General features: G+C 45.7%; 2 protein-coding genes across 6 annotated transcripts in view; both read left to right on the top strand.

Moving 5' to 3' along the window:
* The window catches only part of TUBGCP2 (tubulin gamma complex component 2), a 34,887-nt gene extending 18,798 nt beyond the window's left edge, over positions 1 to 16,089 (top strand). For all 4 annotated transcript variants that reach the window (XM_085306127.1, XM_085306126.1, XM_085306125.1 and 1 more), the window contains 7 exons: positions 744 to 916; positions 2,305 to 2,433; positions 3,857 to 3,977; positions 5,624 to 5,767; positions 6,346 to 6,474; positions 7,039 to 7,202; positions 15,697 to 16,089. In XM_085306127.1, the coding sequence (XP_085162253.1) occupies positions 744 to 916; positions 2,305 to 2,433; positions 3,857 to 3,977; positions 5,624 to 5,767; positions 6,346 to 6,474; positions 7,039 to 7,202; positions 15,697 to 15,802 (966 nt within the window). In that variant the 3' untranslated portion in view covers positions 15,803 to 16,089. The remainder of the gene's footprint in view (positions 1 to 743; positions 917 to 2,304; positions 2,434 to 3,856; positions 3,978 to 5,623; positions 5,768 to 6,345; positions 6,475 to 7,038; positions 7,203 to 15,696) is intronic.
* Positions 16,090 to 27,384: 11,295 nt separating this feature from the next.
* ADAM8 (ADAM metallopeptidase domain 8) overlaps positions 27,385 to 27,722 on the top strand; it is a 22,784-nt gene continuing 22,446 nt past the window's right edge. For both annotated transcript variants that reach the window (XM_085306123.1, XM_085306122.1), the window contains exon 1: positions 27,385 to 27,463. In XM_085306123.1, the coding sequence (XP_085162249.1) occupies positions 27,421 to 27,463 (43 nt within the window). In that variant the 5' untranslated portion in view covers positions 27,385 to 27,420. The remainder of the gene's footprint in view (positions 27,464 to 27,722) is intronic.

Here is a 27,722-nt window from a genome sequence, read left to right as displayed (position 1 = left end):
TGAGGCCTCAGCAGGGCTGAGCAGAGGGGTAGGATCACCTCCCTCGACCTGCTGGCAACAGCCTTCCTAATGCAGCCCAGGAGACCATTGGCCTTCTTGGCCACAAGGGCACATTGCTGGCTCATAGTCAACTTGTCATCCACCAGCACTCCCAAGTCCTTCTCTGCACAGCTGCTTTCCAGCAGGTCAGCCAGCTTGTACTGGTGCCTAGGGTTATTTCTCCCTAGGTGCAGAACTCTGCACTTGCCCTTGTTGAACCTCAGGAGGTTCCTCTCTGCCCAGCTCTCCAGCCTGTCCAGGTCTCTCTGAATGGCAGCACAGCCCTCAGGTGTGTCAGCCACTCCTCCCAGCTTGGTATCATTGTTAAACTTGCTGAGGAGGCACTCTGTCCCTTCATCCAGGTCATTGATGAGTATGTTGAACAGAGATGAAGCAGCACAGAGGCTGTATCTGTGGAGAGTGAGATCTGAATAGACCTGATAAAGGCTGAGGCCAAGGGAAAGCTGTCAACTGAGTAGTATGTTGTATGCTAATAGTTAAACACCTCTGTTATATGGCTGAGGTATCTACTGCACAACTATTGAGAGCATACCTTTCCCTAATGCTTCCTGGGTTAATCTGATGACTTAGGAGTGACTGGTAATTTGCACTTGGCACAGTTATTGTGTCACATATCTGTTGCTACGCAGTAGTTGTTAAGTAGTCTGTGGCTTCATTTTATCCTACTCTTCATTTCTTTACAGATTGACTTGATGCCACATGACCTCATTACACAGCTCTTGCGAGTTCTGGCCATTGAAACAAAACAGGAGAAGGCCATTATTAGTGCAGATCCCACAGAGCTCACTCTGAGCGGTCTGGAAGCATTTTCCTTTGATTACATTGTTAAGTGGCCTCTGTCCCTTATAATAAACAGGTAATATTTCTGTCCACTGAAGGAAAACAAAACACAAGCTTTTGCCTGGGGTTGAAACCTATTTCCAGGAAAAAAAAGAGGGGGGAGCCTGTATCTTTTAAGTGATATTGTAAGTTTCTAATTAGCAGGAAGTGTTTTGGGATTGTTGAGCCACACTTGCTCTGCTTGTAGACTGTCGGATATGGATTGTCCTACCAGATTGTACGCTACCAGACCATGTCTAAGGCAGTCAGACTTAGATCAATTGATGCTAACTCAAACGAGTAGCTGATTTTCCTTGGGACTAGTTACTAGGTTTTCATTTGTCCATGGTTTTCTGAAATATCTCCACTGAGTTGAAATATTCTCGGTTAGATCTTCATTTGACAGTGAACTGTCTTAAGGGGGTATTTGTGTAGGAGTCGAACATTTCTCATTTGTGGAGGACAGAAATAATACATTTTCTGGTAGACATGGTCCCAAACTAGAAGGATACACGCTTTTGCTAGAATTGCTGTAGCAAAGTGTTTTTCATTTGGTTAAGTTATGAGGGATTGAATGTTTCATTTTTCTGCAGCGGCTTGCCCCCTGCTTCCCCAGAGAAACACTGGCAGTCTTGCCACTGTGAGCCAGGACAGTTGAGGCCGGCAGTGTTACGTGACAAAGGTGACAGATGTTAGTTGTTAAATGCCAACACTTAGTTTAGCCCTTAATTTCACTTTTAAAAAAATAAGTCAGCACTGTGTGACTTTTCTAATGACATGATCCTTTTGAAATTATGTCTCTTTCTTAATAGCAAGATGGGTGTATTAGCTCTGATGGTAACTATGGTAGTGAAAATACTATATGGTGAGGTTTCACAAACTGTATCAACTGGAGTTCTGTAGATACCTACACAGAAGTGTCTGAATGCAGACACGAATCTAGTCCCTGCAGCTATAAATAAGCATCTCCATCTGCTTCTGACAGTGCATTCCTGGCAGCGTAACAATGCCTGTAGCTTGATTACTGTTTGTCTTTTTGGAGAATCCTGGTGAATTGTTTAGGCAGTCCTAGCAGTCTTAGCATGATGGGTACGTGACTGCAGGCTTTCACCCTCCAACCCAGCATGTGTGTGAGTGACCTTTTGCAAGTGTAACCCAAGAGAATCGGAGGTCGAGGCTGGTGATGTGCTCAGTGGGAGAAAGTACAGAGGAGGGACTCCTTGGAGGGGAAATTTTCTTTGGGATGGTTATGAATGTGGTTTTTTCCTTTTGTTTGCATTGTTTCAGTACAGAACTGTGAGTGTCTGAAGGCATAAGAAAAACACTGTGCAAAGTCTCTTTGCTTTTGAGCAGCCTTAGTCTTCACAACTTTGCCTGTCTATCACAGCAGGACTTAATCTGAATGGTTCTCTTCTTTCCTTTCAGGAAAGCACTAACAAGATACCAGATGCTTTTCAGACACATGTTCTATTGCAAACATGTGGAAAGACAGTTATGCAATGTTTGGATCAGCAATAAGACTGCCAAGCAATTCTCCTTGCATTCAGCTAAGTGGTATGGCTATTTTTCCTGGTGGGTCATTTTTTGAGAGTTGATTTTCCTTGTTACTAGATAGGTACATTGTGACATGAATTGGATCATTTTCGTGTGAAGCAGATCATTATATATTTCTGACAGGCTGAGAATGTACAACTTTTCATATAACATTTTAGGTTTAAGTACAAAGCATCTGCTCGATGAATCTCTGTGCTGCTTGGCTGGTTCCTCCTTGTTGGCACAAAGCTTCAAAAAGGAAGAGGTAGTCTTTAGGATTAGCTTGTTATACAGCAAACAGTTACAGAAGAGATCTGTGCATGCATCATCTTGCACAATACTTCAGCATGACCGTGATTAGTAAAGTTCCCACTAGTTTAAAAGCAACACCTTTCTCTTTTGAACAGACTATAATAATGCTACTAGCAAGAACTGGTGATCAGTGCACAATTTGGCTAATTTGGGGGAGTTGGGGGAGTTTGGATCTGATAAAAGTTGGGTAAGGTAAAATTGGTGGGATGTTTTCCTAGAGAATCTTTCTATCTTGTTCCATCTGTGAGCGTAGATTTTCATCTTTGGATCTATACTCCAGGTGCGGTAGATCCTAGTTTGGGGAGTAAGACAGGTCTCCTGATACTGCAAGGCAGTACCTTCTGCCTCACTGCTGCCACTTTCTTGTTATGTGGGAGCTTCAGCTGCCTTTGGTGCTGACCTCAGCAAATATGGCCTTAGTGTTGGTCAGGACCCTGTAGCTCTCTAGTCCAACTTCTGCTCACAGCAGGACTGTCACAAGCAGTAGGTCATAGCAGTCGTGGTTTTGTCTTGAAAAGTCTCTAAGATGGAGATTCCTCCCATCCCTGGTGACCTGTTCCAGTTTGTTGATGTCAGGCTTCAGTCTGGTTTCACAGAGCCTAAACAAACTATCATTGGAAGAATCTCCTATTTAATTCCACCATTTTATTTTAAATGGGTAATTGTATTAAATTCCGTAGATAGCAGGTGATTTGATTAAATTATTTGTGTCCCTGGAATGTATTTGCAATAAACAGAGTATTTTTAGTGTTCATTTAACAAGTAAATGCTTATAATCCAGAAAAAGACATGAACCACTTATTTGTTCACAGGACAAAATATAACATGATACAGGTCTCACTAGATAGCTACGCTAGTAAAATGTCAGTTGAATACGAGCAAATATTCAAAATAATTGTCCGCTGTAGAACAGGTTCAAAAAAGYTAACTAGTAATTGATGAAAAGCCATTTAAATATATTGAAAATCATCAGTGATGGTTTGCGTTAACTTTACAGACCCTCTCATGCAGCAACAGTAACATTTCTAGGACAGAAATATTTAGCTGGGCTTTACTTCACTGTGCAAGCCTGGTTATAATTCTCAGTGGCATTTGCTATCCTTAATTTTTGTGGGTGTAATATCTCCCCTAGGTTTGCTGGGGCTTTCACACTGCGGCAGCGAATGCTGAATTTTGTACAGAATATTCAATATTACATGATGTTTGAAGTGATGGAGCCAACATGGCACATTCTTGAGAAGAACCTGAAATTGGTGAGTATGTGGTCAAACAAAAGTCTCAAGTTACCAAATTTAACATAGGAAAAAACTCCCAATTTCAGTTACTGCAGGTGACTCTTAACCATTTTGTTGGAGGCACTGCCTTCACCAGACACTCCTTCATTTCTGAAGTCTTGAGTGTTGCTGCAGTCTTTGGTAGAGCATTTGTGTCATTGCTATGTACATGAAGGGGTGCTCTAAATAATAATATAGTAGTACTGATTCAAAGCTGCCTGTGGTATGAATATACATACAAGTTGCTCACTTGCAAAAACTTCCTCTGCTTCAAGTGACAAAGTTCTTTAAGACATACTCAAAATGTGCGTTTGCTTCCATCATCCTCAGTCTTCCAGGGCTTTTAAATCTCTGGGAAGGAGGGTCTGGAGCACACCCTCTACCAAGGCTATGACAGGAAAAGCCTAACTGTAGGCAATGTTGCGATACAGGAACTCGCGAGGTGAACATCTCAACTCTGCCAACTAAGTCAAGTGTCTATTTCAGCAGTCACTTTTTTGTACAGTCCTTTAAAACTGCTCGCCAGGGATGAGATATCCACAGCTTCTAGCTAAAATCTTCCTTGATTTAAATAAAAGCATCATTTCTTTACAAATAGAGTATGCAGAACTGGCTCTTTAACCTCCTTAAGCAACAGACTGGGATAGTTTTTCCATTCATTTACATTTAAGACAGAAAAGGATGTTCCTTACCAGTCTGATGCAATGCCTTATGCCACTTTTTTCTTTGTCAAAGTTCTTTCTTGTGAACTTCTGCTTAAAGTCATGCTGCCCTCTACCTAAAAATACGACTAGTATCTTTGTCTTCACAACATATTTTGTCCTCATCAACACAACTAGTTCCTTCTTCACATCAGAGAGCAGCATTTATCCCTGTTCTGTACTAGTTGTTTAAAAAATATGTTTCTTTGTTTGATCACTGTTCCTGATAAAGCTGAGCAGATATCTTGGGAATTTTAGTCCYGTGGCTCTTTCCTAAGCTTGACTTCTATTTTCAGCCTGTGCACATCCCACAGCGTTGTAGAGTGGGAGAATTTTTTTATCTGATCTTGTTTAATACTTAAGACTGAAACAGTCCATTGAAGTAACAGAAATAGACTAAAATTTTAGAGAACCCTTCAAAAGTAACATTTCCCAATTCCTCATTTTGTTCACCTGCATGTTTTAAGCCTGTAAGCTTACTGACCTTTCAGGTTATCTGATTTCATTTTCTCTTTTCCATTCATTGTACCTGACTTCACTGAGATCAAAAAGATGATAGGAGGTGAACTTCACAAAGTGGGCATGACAAGCATATTTAAAACCAAATGATCATAAAATACGTAACTCCATTCTGACTCTCATTGCCAACGGAAGGTTTGAATGTGTGAAGTAATTTAGTTGAAAAGGTGATGTGACAAATCAAAGATGAAACTATGTGAAAGACTGTTGAATACAGGAATGCAAATACAGTCTCAAGCTCAGAAGGTTTCTGGAAGCTGGAAGGTGTTTAAGAAGTACCTCTACATGCCCCACTGAATCCTGTGGGTCATTGTCAGGGGCTGAATACTGGGTTAGAGCTTTGGTCCAGTGCAGCACAGCAACCCTTATGTGTCAGTTTTTCATTATTATGTTATCCTGTAACAGGCTTCTAATATTGATGATGTCTTGAGCCACCACACAAGCTTCCTGGATAACTGTCTGAAGGACTGCATGCTAACCAACCCAGAGCTGCTGAAGATCTTTTCCAAGCTGATGTCTGTTTGTGTCATGTTCACAAACTGCATGCAGGTATGTACAGCRTCGCCATATTTTGTACACCAGTGTCAACTGCTTTGGTTGCCACCCAGCTGTGACTCTTCCTTCTTTCTGGTTGACACCTCTTGTCTACAGTACGCTTGGAAGAGCCTCTGTTCTTCCAGCCAACAGTAATTATGAGCTTGACCACTCATATTCACACCCTTTTGAGAAAGTATTTCTTGAGGCTTCTCCTTCTTCTAGGCACCACTTTGTCAATGTTGGGATGAGATTCAGATGAACTTTAACCAGTCCTGCAGCAGAATTTGAGGTGTAAGTTGTAGGGCTCTTTAGTTTTTGGCATGATCATGTGAGAGCCAGATTGCGGACTGGTAGGATCTGTGGAGACTGATCTCCTTTGTCAGGCTCTAACCGTGGGCTCCCTGAGACACTGATCAAGTATTCCGTTGAGTTAAATGAGCTTTGTCTATTAACATTTTAAATTAATCTCAGAATTAGCTTTCATGAGAATTAGCTCATTGCAAGGCCAGCAGAATCAAGTCAATCTCATTGCTTTGTMATAATGATAAAAATGTGCTCTAACTGTTTTTCCAACCCACTGCCCTTCCTAGAGGTTCACCCAGAGCATGAAGCTGGATAATGAGATGGACCGGCTCACCTTAGAGCATGGCACAATGCTGGGTCCACCAACAGAAGAGGAGCGTGCTGAAGAGACTGCAAAGAAGAAGCTGACTAACAAGGTGCTGCAGTGGATGAACAGCTGGCCCCTTTCCTTTCTAAATGCTGCCTGGGGTTTCAGGCTGATTGGGATGGCTCTTTTACTTCCTAGGGATCCAGGGCACCTCTGGCCCTGAAAGCAGTGTCTTTGCAGAGTCATGGACAATTTTTGAGGGTAGTGTAGAGCACTGATGCTGCTCTCAAAAAGTCTGCTTTCAAGAGTTCTTAGCTGTATTTTCAGCTATGCAATGGGTATCTGCATCTAGGCTAGGCATCTTAGTAGCCCTTCTTGCTAACTTTTTCTATTGTTTGAAAACAAGCAACAACAGCACATATATATAAAGATAATTCCAGTCTACTGGGATGTATTTTTGGGGATTCTTGCAGAGAGGCACAGCAAGGCATTTAACTGCCCAGGACCTTGCAGTTGTTTCAAAAAATGTATTTCAGTGGCTGAACAATTGTCAAGTTTTATGGCAGTATTTTTGTGCAAGTCTAAAAAAAAGGGGGGAGGGAGGAATGATTGCATCTCTTTTTCAAGTGTATATCAGCAAACACATGGGGTCACTCTTACTTTCTCTTAACAGCTTTTAGCAGAGCATGCTGACAACCTGCACCTGACATCTGGCTTTGAGTCAACTATCAACAAGTTTGATAGTAATTTCTCAACGCATCTCCTGGACCTGTTGGACAAACTGAGTGTTTACAGCACCAATGACTGTGAGCACAGCATGCTCAACATCATCTACAGGTGAGCCAGAAGTTTTCTCTCAGTAATTTCCTCTCCTGTGTTACTCAGCTCAGGAGAAATGATTGCTGTTTATAACAGTGCGTGTCTGCCCCATCAATGAACACACTGAAACAACAAGAAGCATTGCCTTGCATTTTAGCCCATAACCATAAAAAAGTAAATACGTTTATTTGAATGAAGAGAAATTTGTCTGTTAGCATTGTAAACCTAATCCAAGAGATAGTTTTCATGGGGATTATTTCACTGTGTGGACAAACTTTTTCTGAATAAGCTCAATCAGAATACGGCGTAAGTAATCTAGGGAGCGTGGACTGTGCAAGGGATTCATCAGAAATTGATATTTTGTTTTAAATTCACATCATGCATTTATTTAAATAAGCACTCGTTAATGTGTTTAATACTTACCAGCGTTTTAGAAATCAAATCTACTCATGTAGTACCTAGAAGTGCAGTGCAGTCTTTTCTATGAGGTATACTATAAGAATCAAGAGACCTAGGGTTTGCTGTGGTTCTGTTACCTCCGTGTGTCTTTATAAAATGGAGAGCACAAGGACTTCTTTGAAATAATTCATATTCATATATGAAAAGTTGCTATAAAAGTAGTGCTACATATTAGTGTCGGGCTTTTTAAGATCTGTGTTATACTGTGTTATAGCATGAAGGGACCTACTTTGATATTTCTAGATTTGATTAACCACAAATAATGCTCTAGGACCATTATCTCCAATTGAACAAGTGTGCTATGCAAATACAGTGCTTCTCCGTGATTCTACTACCAGCACTTTATGAGAAAAAATCAAATAACTGCAACTATGGAGTTTGCTGCTGGTAGCAGCTTTTGGTATTTGTGTTTTGGTGTATGTGGCTGGGATGTGTTTTCAATAGTTCAACACCAGTAAAACTTAGCCTGCAGTTTGAAAATGCTCAGCTGGGGCATACACATGACTGCAGAAGAATAGCGTAAACGAGAGTCAGAGAGTCTCAGGAGTCACATTGGTGGAAGTCATGTGTTAGAGCTGTTGGACACTACCCATCCTACACCTGGCAAAGGCTATAACTCATCAGAGATGGTACTCACAGACTGTTAGGCATGTATGAAAAACACAATTTCTTTTTGTAATTACCTCTTTTTCCAGTGAGGAGGTTTGGTATTGGCATAATTTATAGGCTTAGAGTTTATAATGTATAAAATATTTAAAGAGCAATTTTTTGTAAGTACTTAATACACATTCTAGGCACACTAGCACTGTTACTGTGTGTATTAGCTCAGGACACTTAAGACCTACATTTTGTCTTTGGTGTCAGCTAGGCACATAGAACAAAGCTGTCTTAACCATCCATTAGTTTCTTGGTGCTATCTGTAAGTCAGTGTGTAGCCTTATTTTCATGTGGAAGTAATTATAAATAATTCTTGCAGGACTTACTAGAAATTAAGGTCCTTTTTAGATGTTGATTGTTTCCTTTCCTCTTTTTCTGAGGAAAGGCCCTTTGTCTACCAGGGAAATACTCTACGGTTTTAAGAATATTTTCCGTCTAAGGTTGCAATGCTTTCAATGGTAGATACGCTAGAATCTGCCATTGGTGGTATGTAGTCTTGTTCATAAATGTGCCTGATAACTTAGAAATCAGATATATTTCCTTTTTGCCATTGTTGTTGTAAGGATTTATGTCTCAATCTCTTTTATATTTAGTGCAGAACATTCCAGGTCCGTATTTACTTCTTCTTAACTACATAAGGATACATGAGGATAAACAGACTGACCATTCTCCTAACTGTACTTTATCCTGTCTTTTATTCTAAATATAGCCTTATTTTTTTCTGTTTTATTTGGTCTTTGTGAACTGTGCTTTTTTGCTGGTCATTCAGTCTTCAGCTTAATCTTCAGGAATCACAGAATTACAGAATTGTTGATGCTGGAAGGGAGCTCTGGGACCTCTGGTCCAAAGCCCCTGCTCAGGCAGAGTCAACTAGAACAGGTTGCCCTGGCCGTGTCCAGTCAGGTTTTGAATGTCTCCAAGGATGGAGACTCCACAGCCTTTCTGCGTAACCTGTTCCAGTGTTTGACCACCTTCACAGTAAAGAAGTATTTTCTTAAGTGTTTTGATTTGTGCCCATTGCCTCTTGTCCTGTTTGTGGGCACCACTGAGGAGTCTGGCCCCCACTCTCCCATCAGGTATTTATAAGCATTGATAAGATTCCTCCTGAGGGTTCTCTTCTCAAGGCTAAACAACTTAGTGCTCTCAGTCTTTTCTCATAAGAAAGATGTCCCAGTACCTGAATCATTTTTGTGGCCCTTTGCTGTACTCATTCCAGTAAATCACAGAATCACACAGGGGTTGAGGTTGGAAGGGACCTCTGGGACATCATCTAGTCCAACCCTCCCTGCTCAAGCACAGTCACCTAGAACACATTGGACAAGACTGCATCCAGGTGGGTTTTGAATATCTCCAGAGAAGGAGACTCCACAACCTCTCTGGGCAACCTGTTCCAGTGCTCTGTCACCCTCACAGGAAAGTTCTTCCTTATATTCAGGWGGAACTTCCTATGGTTCAGTTTGTGCCCATTTATTCTTGTCCTGTTGCTTGGCACTGCTCAATAAATTCCAGCCTCATCCTCTTGACACCGTCCCTTAAGCTATCTATAGATGAGACCCCCTCTCAGTCTTCTCTTCTCCATACTAAACAGGCCCAGCTCTCACAGACATTCCTCAAAGGGCAGATGCTCCAGTCCCATAATTATCTTAGGAGCCATCCACTGGACTCACTGCAGCAGCTATGTGTCTCTCTTGTACTTGGAAGCCCAGAACTGGGTGCAGTACTCGAGATGTGACCTCACGAGGGCTGAGTAGAGGGGCAGGATCACCTCCCTTGAACTGCTGGCAACGCTCTTCCTAATGCATCCCAGGAGGCCATTGGCCTTCTTGGCCACAAGGGCACATTGCTGSCTCATMGTCAACTTGTCATCCACCAGCACTCCCAAGTCCTTCTCTGCACAGCTGCTTTCCAGCAGGTCAGCCCCCAGCCTGTACTGGTGCCTAGGGTTATTTCTCCCTAGGTGCAGAACTCTGCACTTGCCCTTGTTGAACCTCAGGAGGTTCCTCTCTGCCCAGCTCTCCAGCCTGTCCAGGTCTCTCTGAATGGCAGCACAGCCCTCAGGTGTGTCAGCCACTCCTCCCAGCTTGGTATCATTGTTAAACTTGCTGAGGAGGCACTCTGTCCCTTCATCCAGGTCATTGAATAAGTTGAACGAGACTCCTTGAACAAGACAAGTCCATGTCTGTCTTGTCTTGGGGAGCCCAGAATTGGGCGTAGCACTGCAGGTATAGCCTTACCAGTGCTGAGCAGAGGAAGAAGATCAGTTTCTTCAACCTGCTGTCAAGATTTTCTAATGCAACCCAGAACATCATTACCCTTCTTTGCCATGAGAGTGCATTACTGGCCCATGCTCTCCTTGTCCACCGGGACTCTCAGGTCCTTCTCTGCAAAACTGCTCTCCCCCTGGTTGGCCCCCAGCCTCTACTGGTAGAAGGGGTTATTCCTCACAGGTGCAGGATTTTACCCTTCTGTTTGTTGAATTTCATGAGGTTACTGTCTGCCTATTTCTTCAGCCTGTCTAGGTCCCTCTGAATAGCAGMACAACTATCTGGGATATCAGCTCTTCCTCTCAGTTTTGTATCATCTGTGAACTTTCTGAGGGTATATTTGGTCCCATCATCCAGGTCATTAACGAAGATGTTAAACAGTATTGACCCCTGAGATATTAACCCCTTGGAGACACCAGTAGTCGTTGGCCTCCAGCTCTACTTTGTGCTATTGATCACAAGCCTCTGAGCCTGGCAGTTCAGCCAGTTTTCAGTCCAGCTTGCTGTCCTTTTCTCTAGCCTGTACTTCATCTGCTTGTCTGTGAGGGTGTTAAAATAGACAGTGCCACAAGCTTTACTAAAATCATAATAAACAGCATCCACTGCCCTTATCCACTAAGCCAGTCATCTCACTCTAGAATGCTATCAGGTTGCTTAAACACAATTTCCCTTTTGTAAATCCGTGCTGACTACTCCCAGGCACCTTCCTGTCCTTCACTTGTCTGGAAATGGTGTAGAGGATTAATTGCTCGATCACTTTCCGAACGATCGTGGTGAGACTGACTGGTGTGTAGTTCCCCGCATCCTCCTCCTTGCGCATCTTGAAGATAGGACTGATGTTAGCTTTCTTCCAGTCCTCATAAACTTCACAGTGATCTTTCAAAGATAATCAAGRATGGCCTCATAATGACATCAGCCTGCTCCCTCAGCACTCACGGGTGCATCCTGTCAGGTTGCATGCACTTGTTTATGTCCAGATTATTTAAGAGTTCCCTTAGCTGATTCTCCTCCACAGGGTAAGTCTTCCTTGCTCCAGGCTTCCTCTCTTGTCTCAAGGGCCTGGATTCATGAAGGCTGACTTTACCAATAAAGACCAAGTCTAAGAAAGCATTTGGTACCTCTACTTTTTCTGTATCCTTTGTTACCAAGGCCCCTTCCCCATTTAGCAGAAGGCTAGCCTTCCTTTTGCTTACATACTTGCAGAAGCTCTTCACATTGTCCTTAACACCCGTTGCCAGTTTCAACTCCAGGTGGCTTTTAACTTTCCAAATCCCACCCCTCCGTGCTCAGACAGTGTCCTCCTGAGTCACCAGTCCCTGCTTCTACTGCCATGGAGGGAGGTGGCCTCACCTGAAGATAGAGAGAGAAAAGGCTTCAACTATGTCTTTAGAGTTGTCCAGGCAAGAGCATTTACTCTTGTCTAGGCAAGAGCAGTGTTCCAGCTCTGTCTCCCTCCTTATAGAGCATTTGCATTTTTATCATTACCAATACAAGCTTTTGAATAGACTGGCATTTTTGTGGTGCTTCCTCCAGGAGACATCAGGGATAACCTAAATGGCAACTACTTCCATGATCCAGCTTCTCGGACGTTATTGCAGGCAACTCTGGCGTGGCCAGTGCAGTTTTGAAGAGCAAGTGGTCTGCAGTCTTGAATAGAAGAACATCATGGCCCCATGGTCCTTAGGTCTCATAAAGAACATGTGGAGATCCTCCCATTGGTGGGATCATCCAGCTCTGTCTGAGGCTTAAGTTGCTTCTCAGCCCACTGAGGAATTCAGAACAATAAGTCCTTGACCACTCTTCCCATGACAGTAGAAACCCCACAACCTCGCATCACACATTATCAGATGCAATGCCAGGAATTTCATCAATGTAAGGCCTTTCTGGCAATAACTCAGCTGTGTACTTTCCAGCACTTAACATCGTAGGTTTACCACTTTATCATTGCCTCCTCCACTCTTCTGTCAACTGTTTATCCTTCTACAAGGATGGTGGGACAGGCTAATGCTGCACCATGGAGACTGGCTGTGCATCCTGTTAGATTGTGTGTCACTGGTGCTACGGGCTGGAGCTAACCACAAAAGTGTTAGCTCTAGCAGGAGATGACTCCTGAGCTGTGGCAGTTGTGGGGCCAGTTCTTGTGAATATGGAGAGCTAATTTTTACATTGAATACTTCCTGCTTCAGAAGAAAGCAGAAGTGCATAAGAAAACAAAGTGCTTCCGCTGGCAGTTTACACTGAGGATGATGACTTAAGCTGCAGTCAGCTGTTTGGAACAAATTGTCCATCGTTTGCTTCCAGATACTTTCATGTCCCAGTTCTGTTGAAGGGCTGCAGAGGTTTGAGTCTTTGTACTGTCAGGACTATCATCACTCTCAAGTCCTCCAATCTGGATCTTCTAGGACTATGTGAGTCTTCATCAACATGCTGGGCATGGCTCAACCTTTCATAACAAAGCAGATATCCCTGTTTCTTTAACTGAAATGCTATATAATAACAGACCATAAAGAGAACGTGTGTTTCCATTTTTACAGGCTGCTCAATAATGTTTTTAAAACATTTCAGTTTTAAAAGTGAAAGTCTCATGGTGAATGCCCAGATCTGACACTTAGCTCTCATGCAATCTGTAGAGATTATTGAATTGAATTCTGGACTCTATGGCAACAGTTACCCAAAAACCAGGATGGACACTTCCCCTCTGAAATAACACATTTGAGAGACAGATAGAAGTGTTTGTAAAATATACTGGTCTTTTCTTATATATGATAACCTCTTTACATGATTACATTTCAAAGATGATGGTCACAATGTAAAACAGATAAAATATGCTTTTTGTTCATAATTCTGGTACTATGCTTTTGTTTATGTGATCCTGGTTAATATTTATTCAGTTTACAGTATTGGTAAATTTTTACTGAGTGACTGAGGTACAACCATTGTATTTGTAGCACTAAATAATAGAAAAGGGATATCTAGAGGATTTACTTCAAAGCAATGTTGGGGACACAATTCACAGCTCARTAGTATGTGGAAGTGCTGCTCACATGTCCTGTCTTCATCAACAGCAGTAATGACAAAGCGTCTGCAATTACAGAAAATCTACAGTCACTCTTTCACGTTCCACTAGTGAAAAGGAGAGTAATTACAGTATAGTTATGTCAGATGTCTCTTTCAACACTAGTAACTGTTAGATAAATTACTTGATTCCGTATATTCTGTAATGTTGCACGTAAGCATTTATCAGATATCCTTCCTTTACCAGTCTGAGGCAATAGCAGGAACTGAGCTTAAAAGGAAGACCACTAGCATATATGATGTGATGCAAAAATTAATGAATAAAAGTTCCATCCAGAAAAGCCAGCTTTTCAGCCAGGAGAGAGCAACAGATAAATTCCATCTGTCGAGGCTCTGTTTTTTGCAGTCACAAAAAATGTCAAGGAACAATTTATTGCCGTTTGTGTAAGGTTGTTAAGCAACATGAAGCTCAAATATTGTGCCCGTTCATTTAGTATTGCAACAACTTACTTGAGAAATGACGAGAGTAACTTTCATGTGATTCACAGACTTACATCTACTATTGCTGAATGTTCCCCAGAATACCTGTCTGTAAGAACTGCACGTAGTCTAGAAATCTGCCTAAGGAGGGCCACAACAGTAGTGGAACTAGGTGGTTTTGTGGAGTCTAAAAGACTTTTTCTATTATTGAGGAGATAAGACTATGATATTGCCAATCTTACYTACTCTACAGATGTATTTAAATGTATGAGCAATACTTAAGATTTTGGCTGAGCACCTTTCAACCAATTACTCATTTTCTTGAATCGTGCATCCGTTTGAAGTGTACTCCTAATAACAAGGACATGGAAATTGCAGCATTTTGCAGTAGTTACACTGATAGGGAGGATTTCATACTGCTATTAATATAGGAGTTCAATGTTTAAAGAGATAATTAGGAAACTAATTAGGAAACTGCCCCACATGTCTTTTCAAGATATAGCTACTGCTTTTGCAGTCAGGGAAAAAGTGGAGACAAATGAAAGCATATCTTTTGGGGATGACATGAACATGTAGGGTTACTGCTTGCTCGCTCAGAAAAAGGTACCACTTACTTATGCAGTCCTTCCAGATGCCTTATCTGTATGTCTGTTCTTGCATTCTCTTTCCCCCTCTGAGTCTCTCAGAGACGCTGTGTGCACTGAGATCTTGCTGTTGTGAGGGAGCCAGGGCACTAAGTGCCCCTGCCACAAATGCTATATAGGATGTGTGGATGAACACAACTGGAGGCAAGGGATTTAAAAAGTTAGATGAAATTCAGTACCTGCAGGACAGCAGGCACTAATTCAAGCCTTCTGTTGCTGTAGCTGTCCTCTTGGTTTGTATCAAGAGGCTTCCCTCAGAAGTGTATTTCGGCATGCATGATACTGCACTGTGTATTCGTTGACATACCCCTGCTCGCTTAAGGGTCTCATTCTTCCAGAGCACCTTGCCTGGAAAAATATCTACTGTCAGAAGCACCGAGCAGTTACAGCTTCACATCCTCCTACCCAATACTGCTAAGGACGTTTTCAGATCTCACAGAGGTTTGGGCAGCTATATGTTGCCCTCCTGTTCAGGAGTTGCCACAAGCAGCATCCACCTACATGGGAAGGCTGCAGGTTAGTAGATGTGGCCAGGAAGGGGCAGCAACTTAGCAGCCCTTACCACTGGACCATCCAAGGCACAAGCATAGAAGAGATGTCACCGACAATGTGCATGGCACAATGTAAATGTCTCAACCTCATTCTGAACAGGCTGGTCTGTCTACTCAGCCTGGGACAGCCCCATGTAGAGATACAGGCTCAAGTGACTAATGCAGTGTAGCCACATTAGCCTGGTGCTCTGACACAAAATGCTTTGTTTTGGTTCAAACCCCTCATTTTGTCAAACTTTATCCTGAAATTCACCTGACCCCCTAAAAGAGTTTGTTTATTTTTGGATCCCCTTGCTGCCTGTGAGCCATAAAGCACTCCAGTGAGTGTATGTTGCAGTACTTGCAACACTTATTTACAAGCATTTTAAGCTTGTTGTGTGCTGCTCTGTTTGGGGACATTGAGCAAGCAGACTGCTGAAACTTCTCTTTTTTTCTCTCTCAGGTTGGACTTCAATGGATTCTACACGGAGCGTTTGGAGCACATGTCTGCAGAGCGGAGCCAGAAAGCAGCTCCCCTGCTTCCCCATGTGGTTGTACCTTCCCAGTGAAGCCCTGCTGTTGCCTGTTTTAGCTGCCAGCTCCTCTGCACTGGCAGAGAACAGGATGTCCAGATAGTTCTAGCTATGAGTATTCTGCCTTTTATGTTCATCATGGGAGCTGTAAGCAAACCATCAGAGTTGCCTAGAGGGAAGGGGATATTTAATCTCCTGAAATGTATGTAATAGAGTTTCTCTTCTGAGAGACTTTTCTTAAGTCCTTTTTTTACTACATTGTAAAATGATGTATTTGTGTGTTGTAAAATAAAAAAAAAAATCAGGATTATTTTGTCTGTTAACGGAACCTACAGTGCAGATTCATCTTAGGTGACTATATTTTGGTTAGCTCACACAGATCTGGCTCTGCTGGCAAGCATTGTTATTTTGTGAGGAAAGCCTAATTTGGGGTTTGCTACAATGAAGCTGATCAGCTGCTCTCATCGTTGAGATGTTATTCAGAGCTGATGAGAAAATGTGCACTACCAGGGAGTCTTACAATAATAAGACTTGTGGCCAACACAGACCTGTGTAAGACTGCCCCAGGATTGCCAGTGGTGTTGCAAGCCCACAGAAGAGGGGCTGCAGTGCTTGTGCAGTTCATGGGGAAGTTTCCTGTTTTCCTTGCTGAGGTGAGGTATCAGTCCCAGTAGCCTTGGAGAAGCTTTTCTGCCATTTCCCCTAGGTTTTGGTGGATCTACACGCTTCACAGTGACCTGTGTGTCCCTCCTGGGTGGTGGCAAGCTCAATTTGAAGGGGCAGAGGGACTTTAGTAACTAGGAGAAACCTGTTTGGATCTCATTGTCTAACATCTCAGACTCAAAAGATTCCCGTAGCAGCCCCATCTTTCTCACTCTATGTCACCATTGATCCAACATACATTTTCACACCAACAAGCAGTGTAGTGGCTGTTGCAGGGGAAAAGGGCTCATTTCATGCAATTTAAACTAAATCAGGATTGATTAAATCAGGATCAAAGCCAAATCAAGATTGAAGTTGATGACTGACAATATCATTTTTGATTAATGACACAATTAACGAGTGATCAGTGCTATATGTTCAGGATCAATAGAAGTTATACAATGGATAAACCACAGATAAACCAAAATACCAGACACCTGTATTAATTTCTAAAATTAACAAAACATTTCTAGGCACCTGTATGCAACTATGCCCAAGAAGTTGCATGCACAGACAACCATTCTCACAGAACAAGTAGATTACCTGTACCCCCCATTTCCTGACCTTGCTGGTTCCCCTTCTTGCACATAATTCTCCTCCTTGCATGCACAATTAACAATTGGCTGCGCTGCTGGTGTTGGCAACAGGGTTTTGGTTGCTATGATCATGGGACATTGTTTGAAGATAAACAACTGATGGGGAGAGATGGGATTCACCTTRCTAAGCGGGGCACATGCGTCTTTGCCAGCAGGACAGCCTGGTAAAGAGGGCTTTAAACTAGGTAGGAAGGGGAAAGGGGAGAGTTATAGGGAGAGGGTAATCAATAAAACAAAACTCGGGCTGGGGGCTTCCAACGGGTGCGTGCAGCTGGGGATGTGCATATCAGACATGGCTGTGGGGGACCCCTTTACACCCTTCCTGGGAAACCTGCATGCATGACTACCTCTGAAATGCTTGTACACCAATGCATACAGCATGGGGAATAAACAAGAGGAACTGGAGATCTGTGTGCGGTCGCAGGGCCACAGTCTCACTGCAATTACAAAGACACGATGGGATAGCTCACATGACTGGAATGCTACCATGGACAGCTATGTGCTTTCTAGGAAAGACAGGCCAGGAAGACAAGGTGATGAAGTTGCTCTTTATGTGAGAGAGCAACTGGAATGCATCGAGCTCTGCCTAGCAGTGTAGGAGGAGCCTGTCGAGAGCTTATGGGTGAAGATCAAAGGACAGGCCAACATGGAGGACACTGTTGTGGGTGTCTGCTACAGGCCACCTGACCAGGAAGAGGAAGTTGATGAGGCCTTCTACAGACAGCTGGAAGGAGCCTCACGATCACAGACCCTGGTTCTCATGGGGGGCTTCAACCACCCTAATATATATTGGAAGGACAACACAGCYAGGCACAAACAGTCCAGGAGGCTCCTGCAGTGCATCAGTGATAACTTCTTGACACAGGTGGTGGAGGAACCAACAAGGAAGAGTGTCCTGCTGGACTTTGTCCTAACCAACAGAGAGGGACTGGTTAGAGATGTGAAGGTTGGGGRCAGCCTTGGCTGCACTGGCCATGAGACAGTGGAGTTCAGGATCCTGCGTGCAGGAAGCAAGGCAGTAAGCAGGATTGGAACCCTGGACTTCAGGAGAGCGGATTTTGGCCTCTTCAGGGATGTACTTGGAGGAATCTCATGGATTAAGGCCCTAGAAGGAAGGGGCGGTCGAGGAGAACTGGCAAGTATTCAAGCATCACTTCCTCCAAGCTCAAGAGCAGTGCATCCCAAGGAGAAAGAAGTGCAGCAAAGCGGGCAGGAGACCTGCACGGATGAACAAGTAGCTCCTGGCAAAACTCAAACAGAAGGAGAAAGTACACAGAATGTGGAAGAGGGGCCAGGCCATTTGGGAGGATTATAACAATGTTGTCAAAGTATGCAGAGATGCAACGAGGAAGGCTAAGGCCCCTTTGGAACTGAGTCTGGCAAGGGATGTCAAGGACAGCAGGAAGGGCTTCTTCAAATACATCAGTAACCAAAGGAAGACTAGGGAAAATGTGGGCCTTCTACTGAATGGGGCAGGGGCCCTGGTGACAAGGGATACAGAGAAGGCAGAATTACTGAATGCCTTCTTTGCTTCAGTCTTCACTGCTAAGGGGAGGCCTCAGRAATCCCAGAGCCTGGAGAAAAGGGATAAAGTCTGGAGAAAGGAAGACTTTCCTTTGGTTGAGGAGCATGGGATTAGAGGCCTTCTGGGAAGGCTAGACATCCACAAATGCATGGGCCCTGATGGGGTGCACCCACGGGTACTGAGGGAGCTGGTGGATGTTGTTGCCAGGCCACTCCCCATCATCTTTGAAAGGTTCTGGAGAACTGGAGAGGTGCCTGAGGTCTGGAAGAAAGTCAATGTCACTCCAGACTTCCAAAAGGGCAAAGAGGAGGACCCAGGCAACTATAGGCCAATCAGCCTCACCTCCATCCCTGGAAAGGTGACGGAACAGCTCATTCTGGATGTCATCTCCAGACATATGGAGGAAAAGAAAGTGATCCGGAGTAGTCAGCATGGATTCACCAAGGAGAAATCCTGCTTAACCAATCTGATAGCTTTCTCTGATGGAATGACTGGCTGGGTAGATGAGGGAAGAGCAGTGGACGTTGTGTCCCTTGACTTCAGCAAGGCTTTTGACACTGTCTCCCATAACATCCTCCTAGATAAGGTCAGGAAGTGTGGGTTAGACAAATGGACAGTGATACAGATGGAGAACTGTCTGAAAGGCAGAGCTAAGAGGGTTGTCATCAGTGGTGCAGAGTCTAGTTGGAGGCCTGTGGCTAGTGGAGTTCCCCAGGGCTCAATACTGGGTCCCATCCTGTTCAACGTACTCATCAATGACCTGGACAAAGGGACAGAGTGCCTCCTCAGCAAGTTTACCAATGATACCAAGCTGGGAGGAGTGGCTGATCCACCTGAGGGCTGTGCTGCCATTCAGAGAGACCTGGACAGGCTGGAGAGCTGGGCAGAGAGGAACCGCCTGAGGTTCAACAAGGGCAAGTGCAGAGTTCTGCACCTAGGGAGAAATAACCCTAGGCACCAGTACAAGCTGGGGGCTGACCTGCTGGAAAGCAGCTGTGCAGAGAAGGACCTGGGAGTGCTGACGGATGACAAGTTGACGATGARGCAGCAATGTGCCCTTGTGGCCCAGGAGGCCAATGGTGCATTAGGAAGACTGTTGCCAGCAGKTCRAGGGAGGTGATCCTGCCCCTCTACTCAGCCCTCGTGAGGCCTCATCTTGGGTACTGAACCCAGTTCTGGGCTCCCCAGGACAAAAGAGACATGGAGCTACTGGAGAGAGTCCAGCGTAGGGCTATGAAAATGATCAGAGGACTGGAGCATCTGCCCTCTGAGGAACAGCTGTGAGAGCTGGTCCTGTTTAGCCTGGAGAAGAGAAGACTGAGGGGGGATCTTGTCAATGTCTATAAGTATCTGAAGGGAGGGTGTCAAGGGGATGGGGCCAAACTCTTTTTAGTTGTTCCATGTGAAATGACAAGACACAAACTGAACCACAGGAAATTCTGCCTGAATGTGAGGGGGAATTTCTTCCCTGTGAGAGTGACAGAGCAGTGGAACAGGTTGCCCAGAGAGGTTGTGGAGTCTCCTTTTCTGGAGATATTCAAAACCCACCTGGATGCTTCCAACCTTACCCCATTCTGTGTATGCCCCACAGTGAGATAATGTTACATACCTCCTCCAGGCGATGAGGGTGCTCTATGGGAGCTATGATGCTCCCTACAATCTGCTACTCCACATAGTGATAGAAAGCCCCTGTGAGGTCACATAAACACCCTAGCTGTGGGTCCCTGATTATTGCACTCTGTATTGTTTGCCAACTAGTTGGATGCAGACTCCTCTCAGTATTCAGCAGGGAGGCTGCTCTGCCCAGCGGAGGAAGAGGTATGGATGCCAATGGGCAACTTCTGACAGTGTCAGACCAGGTTTTCACTGCTGTGTTCTATTCCAAGGTCTCTCCCCACATTGTTACACAGTTTTGTTCTTCTTTTCAGGCTGACTGCTTTGCTTCAGAAGTCTCTTTGAAGTTCCCTGGGTGTTTAATCTAGTTAATGGATGTCTTCCTCATGAATGCCCTCCAGGCTTTTGTGTGTCCGATTTCAGGCACAGACAATTCACATTCTTATCCTAAAAGGTGTTGTCATCCCAGCCATTTGCCAGGGGTGGTTGATGGGAGGCTTCCCTTCCTCTGCCCCCGGTGGCAAAGTCCCCRTCACAAGACCACTAGCTAATAACCTTAAACACCCAAAGACAGTGACCCACAAATAGGATGCTCAGCTACTTGCGAGAGAGTGCTTTTGGTGGTTACGGTACTTTGACTAGTCTCCGCTTAGATATAGCTGCTCTTCTCTCCAAGAGCAGAGTCCAGCTCTGACATTTTCCTGAAAGCTTTGAGCCAGAGCCAGAAGTGTGTGTCACCTCCATTCCTAGCCTTACAGCCAGGAATGAGGCAGGTAGAGCAAGGCTTGTGTGGTGATACTGCAGAGAAGGAACCCTCTTGTAGCAGGAGAGAAGCAGGAAAAATCCCATATTTGAATGCAGCAGCCCCATATCCCATAGTGTAGCAGCTGGTACCTCATTGTCCAGAAGAGCTGATCCCTCCCCAGTGAACGAAGCAACATCCCACYTACCTTTACTCCTGTGTCATTTGTCCATTCTGAGAGTCAGGTTTTCCACTGTGCATTGTAGAGCATGGGGTGACCAGTAAGTAGTTCCTTCAAGGCCAGCTCAGCTCTGAACACCCTGCAAGAGTTGTCACTCCACTGAGGAGACCTGTAATAGAAATGTTAAGTTTATTATGAACAGGCAAGAATGGGAGTAATAGGGCTGAAAGCACCAGAAGGAACAAAGGACTCTACCACTGGCACCTGCCAGTTGATAGCACCAAAATCAAAAGGTCACCAAGATCCCTGTAGCTTCTCGGGACACCTGGGCCACGAGACAGAAAACTGTGAATAATCCTGGTGACTTGCAGAGGTGGGACAGGATGGAGCAATCAACCTGCTGGAGGGGAAAAAAAAAAGGTTATCCAAAACTAGAATATGGTCACCAACCTAAGGAGAAGCAAGGAGAGAATGAGGACAATTTTGCTAGGCAGCACCCCTTTTCCTCCAGGTCACAGCAAGAATCCTGGCCAGACAAAGGGAATACATGTGTCTTCATACCTGAAAAGCACAAAGACCTCTTGGACAAAGACTACTTGGGGTCTATGATCCCTTGGGTATGAGAGAGTGAACATGAATGAAATAAATCAGTTTTGTTTTAAACTAAAATCATCCTGTTGAAATTTTCTACATTCACAGCTTTGTTGCAACATTTCCTACACTAGAGTCCAGGCTTACATAGGGCCTTACTTAAYAGTTTCTTCCCTGTGTGAAATCCTATATGTTACTAGGTCTACATTTGGCTCTTTGGTCCCCGATGAATGACCCTCTAAAGTCTTTCATTGTACCTTCAAACTTCCATGCCACCCTATGAAAGTGGCATTCCCAGTTGCTAGTGTATCCAATGGAGCAATACATATACATATAGATTAAAAGTATATGTCTGGCTGGAAGCAGTGCATTTATTTAGCTTTGAGATGCAATGTTCCTATGGCCCATAGCTTCTGAAAAGTAGCAGAGATTGAGAGAAACTTCAGAGCTGCTCTGTGTCCAAATGCAAATTGTCTAAAGTGGGTTTGGACTTAATTTCTCTCCAGCCTGCCTTCAGTTAAAGCACAGAGCAGACTGAGGAGACAGCTGGCCGCATACCAAGGTGTGCATACTAGCCTCTAACTGATGGTATTTTTAGTGTGACACCTTTTGACACTGTATCTGTGGAACAGGAAGGGCAGCAGACAGAAAGGGTGAGGGCAATACAGGGACAGACATTAGAGACCCAGGCAAAGAATACAGTTCCTTCCCTGGGGTGATCAAAACTCATTGGTTGTGCATCACCATTTCCGGAGCCAGCTCACTTCCCATGGCTTGTGGCCCCACAAGGTGCTGGTGCAGCAGATGGGATGTGTGCGTGTGGCAAGAGACACTTCCAAACCCCAGTGCTGAATGGCAGAGGTCAGTGACCAATGCTGTGCCCTATATTTGCTATTACTTTGCTAGTTTGGTGTCCTGCTCCCCAGCCATGTCACAGTGCAGTGGGACTGTCACTGTTGGCTATGCTGGTTCTACCACCTGGTTCTGTTAACTCCATGTAGCCCTGGTCCTTCCTGCCCTGCTATCATTGTCCTTTGGGATGCAACCCTTTTGGAAACACAAGCCCATTCCTTATGGCAGCCTGGCCCTTGCTACATCAGTCAGTATTTCTCCTGTCTGTGCTCTCTATAGTGTCATGGGACATCACTTTTACTTGCTGATGCCCTGTGTGCCAGAGGAAAAGCGAACAATTGGGTTCACTGTAGTCAGCCCTGACTAGTTCTCCAGCTTCAGTCTCCAGCCTTCAGCCACATCAGGCTGGTTGAGGGCTGAAAGTCTGCAACGTACAGGGCAAGAACCAGTTCAACCTAAAGCTCGTTCTTCAGCACCATGCGGTTCCTCTTGGGTGCCTCATGAGAGCCCGAGCACAGCTGCTCACTTCCTGCAAGGCAGCAGTCCCGATGAAATCACTGCCTTACATCCGGTGTCAAGCAGGAGTGAGCAGCGCCCACACATCCGTGCAAGTTCCCCAGCCTATGTAGAGATCTGAAGCCATGCATGGCAGGGAGCTGCAGCTCCAAGCAGGAAACGGGGGTGCTTCCTCTGCCAGGTGGTGACTCACAGGGCCTTGCATGGGATGGGAGCCCCCCTCATGACCCACACCTGCCCATCAAGCCCTGGAGAGGGTGTAGCCAGCCAAAATTGTTGCTTGCTCTTGACTCTAGTTCCCTGAGCTGGCAAGGTGTCCGCATGAGGACTGGGCTGGAGCAGCATGCAGCTCTGTGCTTTGCACTTGCCTGTAAAGAGAAGCACGGAGAAAGGCTCTGTTTCAATGTCAGTGCTTCAGTTGATGGCATGGGGCTAAATTATCTTCAGGGCATCCACTTTGTGCTCACAAGACTGATTGTCCTGAGCTTTCTAGGTGTGGATGTTCATCCTTGGGGCTCTCCCTACTGCTGTGACTGTCTCTGGTAAGCGGCTGTAGCATGATCCCAGCACAGGTGCACATACTAACTGGGAATTGCAAGAGAAGCGTGTTTGTCCTGGATAGGTTGTGTTGGTTATGTCTATGCTAGTAAATTAAACAGGGCCGGTGTCCAGCATCCCCTCCTCTGTGCTGCATGGATTTTTGATCAGTTCCTGGCCACCAACCACCCAACACCCTCAAAAGCGAGATGACCTTTCCCAGGTGGCACCTTAAGGCACAGTCGACTAGTTTGCAAGTTAAGAGCCTATTAGTATGGCCTCAGTGTCAGAGACCAGACATGTCCAGAGCGGCCCTCACTAGGATAAGCTGGTGCTAGGACACCAGCACTCAGAAGAGCTGCTAAGCCCCACTTTACCCTTTCTGCTGCCTTGTGCATGCAGCTTCCTATGGCAACACTGGAATTAGGTGCAACAGGAGTTCTAGCTCTGCTCTGACTGCTCCTTCCTCTCTCTCTCTCCTCTGAAAAAGGCACCCAGCATCAGACAAGGTGTATTTGCTACTAGAATTGTAGCAGGACACTGGATGTCTCCCTCCTCCTGGAGCTGTGCATGGCTGCTTTGGGATTTTCCACTTACTGTTGTTCTGCTAACTGTCAGACCCTCCCTCCYCCGGCAATGCTGTTGCTGCTCTGCAAGCTGGGATTTTGCTGAGTTAACACTGGGCTAATTCAGGAGGGACTTTCTGGAAGAAGAGGCAGGAAACAGAAGAAAAGTCATCCTTTGCGCCTGCCTAAGTTCTCTCCCTGTCTTTTGTTTGTATTCTTCAATGAGCTATGATACCAAGAGATTGGTTTTCAATTTTCTGTCCAAAAGTATGGAGTTTTCTTTTTCTCTTTTCTTTTCTTTTTTTTCCCCCTTTTTAAATAGATGTCTACATTTAAGGGCAGAAGTAAAAGAAAGCTAYAGACAGAAAAAGAAATGTGGAACAAATTCATAGTCCACTGGAAAAATCCCTTTTCTCCACGTGTTGATACATGAACATGGGAGTCCTGATCAGTGGTCAAAATGGAACTGCCGCAGTCTCAGGACTCAGCCTTTCACCCTGTAGGCTCTGACTGCAAAGCACTAAGAGGGGGAGGGTATCGTATAGTACCCTGTCCTGACCACTACTGCCATAGCACAGCTGCCTTCTCTTCCCATGCCTGCAATGACTTATTTTATCTCTGTTAGCCTAACTTAACTTTCCAAGAAGTGACTGCAAACAAACCTAGCCTGCAGCTCAAGACTAGATGACACACAGCTTCTGACATTTCTTCTAGAAGTATTTCTTTGGCCACTTTATCCTCTAATAAGTAGTGGCCATGTCTTATGGTCTAAGTGACCTCCTGCCTTGACTTCTGACTGATAAATTGTCTTCCCTCTTACCACTTACCCACATGCTAATACACATAGCCTGTCATTTCTTGTGCTCCATCAACTCTGCTGCCTCATCACTAGCAAGCAGCAGAGCATTCCTGGAGCATGCCACCCTGACCATCCCAGCTTTTCCAAAATATGTAGCTCCATGCCCACTTTTGAAAGGGAGTTAACTGTGCATTCACTATAAACTAGGAGGCCACATAATAAATCCCAAGTGATGAAAACAAAGAGCCAAACAGTCCCTGGAGCTACCTAAGAGTTCTGCAAACACTTGTGGGGCATTATAAAATGATGATGGAGCCAGCTCTGGCTTGACTTTCTACTGAGTCCCACTGATCCAAACCCAAGAATACAGAAGATCAAGAGGACTGCAGGGTTCAAGACTGTTCTCAGGGAACAGGAGGCACCAGCTAGAGAACCGCAATGGAGGCACAAGTCTAGGGAAGCCCTGCATGCCAGATTGATGTATGCCCAGAGCTGACACATCAGCTGGTAAAAAGACCTTCTGGACTTGCTGGTCTCTTTGGTGATGACATCATTGCTTTGATCTGTAAATCATATCCTTTTGTGCCAGGAAGTGTTCAGCAGTGATGATTTCAATATGATTGTGAGGTTTTGCAAAGGTTTGAAATTTTTTATCCTGTACTCACTTTTAAAACAGGCATTTGGTTTGCTGTTTCAGGGAGCTTGCATCCTGGTGAAATGCAGCCGTGCAAAATTGTTGCAACTTCTGAACTAAGTGACCAGCCCTCTTTTTTTGTTAAATGCAAAGTCTGCCTTCAATCCCTCATGGTCTCTTCTGCAGCTGCTTGATCTCCAGTGAGATAAACCCTCACCTGTGGCTTCAGGGTAGGAAGTTATAGCACATAACCCCAATTCAGTACCAAGATAGCAGCCGAACAGCAGGCAGGCACTTTGAGCAGTGGTGGCAGGGCCTCAGACTTGGATGGTGTGTTCTAGGTGGCACAGAGCCTTACAACAGTTTCATTTCCTGATGGGTCTTGGCCCAAAACACAATGAAAGTATCAGTCAGTGTCTAAGAGGCATCTTCCTGCACACTGTCCCCAAGTCTCTGCATTAACCCCTCTGCTAGCTAGCTTGTGGATGAGGGAAAAGCAGGAATTAGCCAAYTGATAAAGAAGAGATGTCAGTGAAATCAGAGGTGGGGGGCATAGCTGGGTGAAAATCATATGAACTCACTGGAAACATGGGAAGGGGCTTAGGAAACATGACCTACAAAAATTCTGAAGAAATAGGCTTGGCATAGAAAGAAGATGGTGTGCAGAGGAATACTATGGTCATCTACTACCTAAAGCACAGTTACAAAAGGACGATGATTTCCTGGGGGCTGAATTTAGAGAGGAGGAAAAGTGATGTTTACAAGGCTGGGTGCAAAGAAGGCTCGAAGGCAAGGCTTGAAGAGGGGATGGGGAATCTCTCTCCTTGGAAGGAGGCTGGAGGCTGGACAAACCTCCAAGTGTTATGGTCTTTGTCATGATCCTCCCTTTGAGGAGCTGAAGACTCTGTTGTGGTTATTGAACCTTGCCCTGTCTGTGTCTTGAGCACTGGCTGTGCAGCACAACCCCATGTGTGTCCCATGGGTGCTGCCTTTCTCCTCTGGAGATTCAGAAGACAGCTGCCAGTCCCCCTTGCTGCCTTTCTCCCATCATCTAGCACCCTGCCCTATTGCAGCTCCAGTCATCACCCACCACCTGGATCCAGCCCTACATCACCCTGGAGGCAGGGAAAGCCGCCCGGTGGTCCCCTCAGCTCTGCCCCATGCGGTGCCTCCGGCCCCTCTATTGTCTTGGGACCAGGGAGGATCCCTGATGCCCCACTGATACTCCTCAATGCCTGCTGGTCCCCTCAAACACCCTTACAGCTCAGCCCTGCATGGCATCCTCGGCTCCTCTCTCACCTCAGGGCCAGGCAGGACCCCTGCAGTGACCAGTGGGCACCTCCACACACAACCCTAGGCCCCTCGAAGCCCCTCCATCACCTCAGCCTCCCACACGCACACCCCCAGAGCAGCACGGGCAATTCCAGTGCTCCACAGACACCCCCTCAGCGCCCCCCTCTACTGCCCCCAGACACCTCTGGTGCCCTACGGACACACAACCCCAGCGCCCCAGGGACATAGACCGGCAGCGCCTCACGGAAACCGAGCATCCTCTGCCCCTGACCCCCCCCCCCCCCACCACCGCTGCGCTAGTGGCCGCAAAGAGCCCCCGCCGCTGGGCAGGGGCAGTTCCAGCCCCCAGCCCAGAGGGGTGGCCCACCCCGTCCCGTCCCGCCCCGTCCCGTCCCGCGGCGGCGGCGCGGCGGGCGGTGAGTCACGGCGGGCGGCGGCTACCGGCGGCCCGGCGCGGCGGGGCACGGCTGGGCGCAGCGGGCAACCGCCGGTCGCACCGCCGAGACATGGCCCCGACCCTCCTGCTGCTGCTGCTGCTGCTTCGCCACGGTGAGTGCGGAAGCCGGGGCCGGGCGCCGCGACTGTCGAGTGGCCCCCGCGGCGCGGAGCTCGGCGCCGCCGCGGTCCCTGCTGCTCCCCGCGCTCGGCGCAGCCGGGCGGCTCCGCGGGCAGCCGCGCTGGGCGCCTCAGCTATTCCCCCTCTAGCGCTTACGAACAACCTCGAAAGGAAAGCACTGCAAGCCGGGCTTTGAGAAAAGAGCTATCTTCTAGAAACGCCTCGGGCTTAAAAAATGAGTTTTTTTTTTTT

This window comes from Rhea americana, unplaced genomic scaffold, assembly GCF_003343005.1.
Source record: "Rhea americana isolate MKP2758 unplaced genomic scaffold, rheAme1 scaffold_233, whole genome shotgun sequence".
NCBI classification, from domain to species: domain Eukaryota; kingdom Metazoa; phylum Chordata; class Aves; order Rheiformes; family Rheidae; genus Rhea; species Rhea americana.
Note: the sequence above shows the minus strand (reverse complement) of the source record. Positions and strands in the feature narration are given on the sequence as shown.